The 3132-nt window shown below is 35.2% G+C and overlaps 1 protein-coding gene across 1 annotated transcript; it reads left to right on the top strand.

The window, feature by feature from the left end:
- The first annotated feature begins 197 nt into the window (after positions 1-197).
- On the top strand, positions 198-2215 carry LOC105566232 (protein I'm not dead yet-like). Its single transcript, XM_012020084.1, has 3 exons — positions 198-938; positions 1879-2021; positions 2095-2215. Exons 1-3 carry the CDS (start codon positions 792-794, stop codon positions 2213-2215), a joined length of 411 nt encoding a protein of 136 aa, XP_011875474.1. The 5' UTR covers positions 198-791.
- The last annotated feature ends 917 nt before the right edge of the window (positions 2216-3132 follow it).

The following is a 3132-nucleotide window of genomic DNA, read 5'->3' as shown; positions in this document are numbered from 1 at the left end:
ACTGTGATTAGTCAATTTCTTAAGGCTTAGGGCTTAAATCTCTATTGTAGACTGGGACTTACGCGCGCGCAATGAATTGACCTTGTTGCAAATTCGGAATTGAATATCTCGGCACCTAAATACCCGAGTACAAAATTTCAAGTATCAAAATAAGTAAATTATACATATAATTCTTGATTGGATGGCGTTTATACTTGGCGTCTTTTTACCTTTTTTTTAAAGGTTGTGTAATAAATCGATTAAATAATTAGCCAGTTGGGTTGACTATTAGTTTCCCGTCTCATTTCGTATGAAAAGTTGCAAACCCATGTGGAATTGTATAAACGTAGAAGTAGTTTCGCCGAAGCAGGAGTTGGTATGAAATGGACCTTTCTTTGTGTGAAAAGTAGCAAACCCATGCGAAACCGTATGTACATACAACGCGTACATATGTACATTAGTACGTGTATATATGCATGTGTGTACATACATACTTAATGCGGTATCCAATAATGTGGTGTCCAAAATGTGGTGTCTAAAAATATTGTCTCCAAAAATGCGGTGTCCAATAATGCAGTGTCTAATAATTACGTATCCCATTTACTTATATGTATATTATATGTAACACATGATTATTCTCTTTTACTGAAATAAGGCCGACAAAAATAACAAAAGCGTATTTCTTGGCGGCGGCGTATTGTTCGACATTTGGCGGTACTGGAACATTGGTAGGAACTGGCACAAATCTGACTTTTAAAGGGATCTACGAAAATATATTTCCCGAGGCTGAAGGAATTAGTTTTACTGATTGGATGATAGCATCTTTTCCTCAGATGGTCGTTAATTCCTTTCTCACCTGGTTGTACGTACGAATTGCTTATATGGGATATCTGAGACCATATAGTAAAGATGCTCAAGTAGCCACAATCGGAAGAGAAGGTGAAGCCGTCACAAATCAAGTGAGAATATTCGTATTTCTGAAAGGAACTAATTAACAATTCTTTTTACTCAAGTCTAATAATAATGAATAAAGAATAGACTTTATTAAAAAATGACAAATTAAAGAATGTGTAGTATTTAATACTTTACGGGAATGGATTGCACAGGGTGTTCCCAGAGCTCTCTTGATAATGCTCGTGAGGAGATAGAGTGGGTTAAACAGAAAGTTATGTACCATTTTGTATTTTATATTTCTATGTTTGTATTTCTACAGTTTAACGTATGTTATTTTTGTATATGGGAGATGATCCGGAGCGGATCAAAACGTCTGTATTTTATATTTTATTATAAAATTGTCCATGTCTATTTTAAAGACTATGCCTTGTTAACTATATACGGCTCGCATTGGCTTTCTTACCCTCCACTTATTAATATAGGCAACCTTCTCCTAATATCTTTTTATTTAAATATACAGGATGATTCACACCACCCGTACAGCCCTTTTATTTCGGAAATAGAACATTTTAGAGAAAAATGTTTCAGACAAACAGTTATCGAGATATTATAAGCTAAACATGTAAAAAGTTATAAATTTTCTCTTGAGTATCTCAAAAAGTATTAGGTAAATCAAGAGATGTTTCAGACAGAAATTGTTCATATTAATTAGTAGAATAAGATAGTATAATAAACAAGGGAGTTCCATTAAAAAAATGACAGCGACCTCCATATAACCATAAACAATTTATTTTTTCGAAAATTTATTTTTCAATTATATAGCCCTTTTAAAACCGTATAACTTTTGTCTGAAACATTTTTCTCTGAAATGTTCTATTTCCGAAATAAAAGGGCTGTACTGGTGGTCTGAATCACCCTGTATTATGGCAACGTATTTAACAAATAATTTTTATGAAATATAAGTTGACATTGAATTTTTCTTTTCGCAAATTATAATCTTCCTAGGTTATACAGCAGAGATACAAGAATTTGGGTCCTTTAACTTTCCACGAGATCGGAGTAGCCACTTTATTCTTCCTGTGTGTGTTTCTTTGGATATTTCGCAAACCCGGCTTTATCCGTGGATGGTCAGAAGTAATTACTGACATGTTAGTATTCGAATATCATAAAACATATACGATATACGAATAATTATTATAATAAGAGATAATGAATGTGCAGAGATGTCAGAGATTCAGTACCAGTGATACTTGTCTCCATCCTGATGTTTTTCATCCCAAAGGATCCTAGCTTCATTTACAGTTACAGTCAAAATCGTAAGAAATCGCAGAAATTCTATTAATCCTCAAAATAAATTTAAGAAATAAGTGGAAATTAGTTTAATAATTATTATAATATTGAATATAATATTGAAAATTTTTTATTTTTAAGTAAAATAGCTGGAATAAATTCTCAAAAAATATAATTTAAATAGTAAAAGTACAAACTTTGTATATAGTCGTCCATATCGGATTCGATATGGACGACTCCAAAAATTATAGTAGATTGGGTTAAACTGACAAGAAAAGTTATATACCATTTTACAAAATCCGTAATTATTATCGCATTATTAAGAAAAACGTCTGAGCCAATAAGTGCACGGAGGAACGGAAGGCCGGACTCGGCAGACATGCAAAATGGTGTGTTTGTTGACATCTCGGCACGGTGTCATATGTCGCGCGTTCTTTCGCTGCGCGCCGTTTGCCCGCTCACCGCTCCCCGCTCGCCCCCGTCTCTCATCGATCGATGCGTGACTCCACCTCTCGCTATCGATTCTTGAGAGATGTCAACAAACACACCATTTTGCATGTCTGCCGAGTCCGGCCTTCCACTCCTCCGTGCACTTATTGGCTCAGACGTTTTTCTTAATAATGCGATAATAATTACGGATTTTGTAAAATGGTATATAACTTTTCTTCTCAGTTTAACCCAATCTACTATAATCTTTGGAGTCGTCCATATCGAATCCGACACCCTGTATAAGGGTGTCTGATGCAAAAATAGCCACTTTGAAAATAGTGGTAGATTGGGTTAAACTAAGGAGAAATATCATGTACCGCGGTGCAAAGTAACAATAGTTATCGAGTAGTAAATTTACACGTTTGAGCGAATGAGGATGCAGGAGACGGTAGGCCGGACTCGGAAGGCATTTAAAAAAATCGATCGATGAGCGGGAGGTGGAGCGACGCGCGAGATACACCATGGTGGGAAAAAACCTAG

The sequence above is a fragment of the Vollenhovia emeryi genome, unplaced genomic scaffold, assembly GCF_000949405.1.
Source record: "Vollenhovia emeryi isolate VEMERY1.0 unplaced genomic scaffold, V.emery_V1.0 DF943278.1, whole genome shotgun sequence".
NCBI classification, from domain to species: domain Eukaryota; kingdom Metazoa; phylum Arthropoda; class Insecta; order Hymenoptera; family Formicidae; genus Vollenhovia; species Vollenhovia emeryi.
The sequence above is the reverse complement of the archived record's forward strand: the minus strand, read 5'-3'. Positions and strand labels throughout refer to the sequence as shown.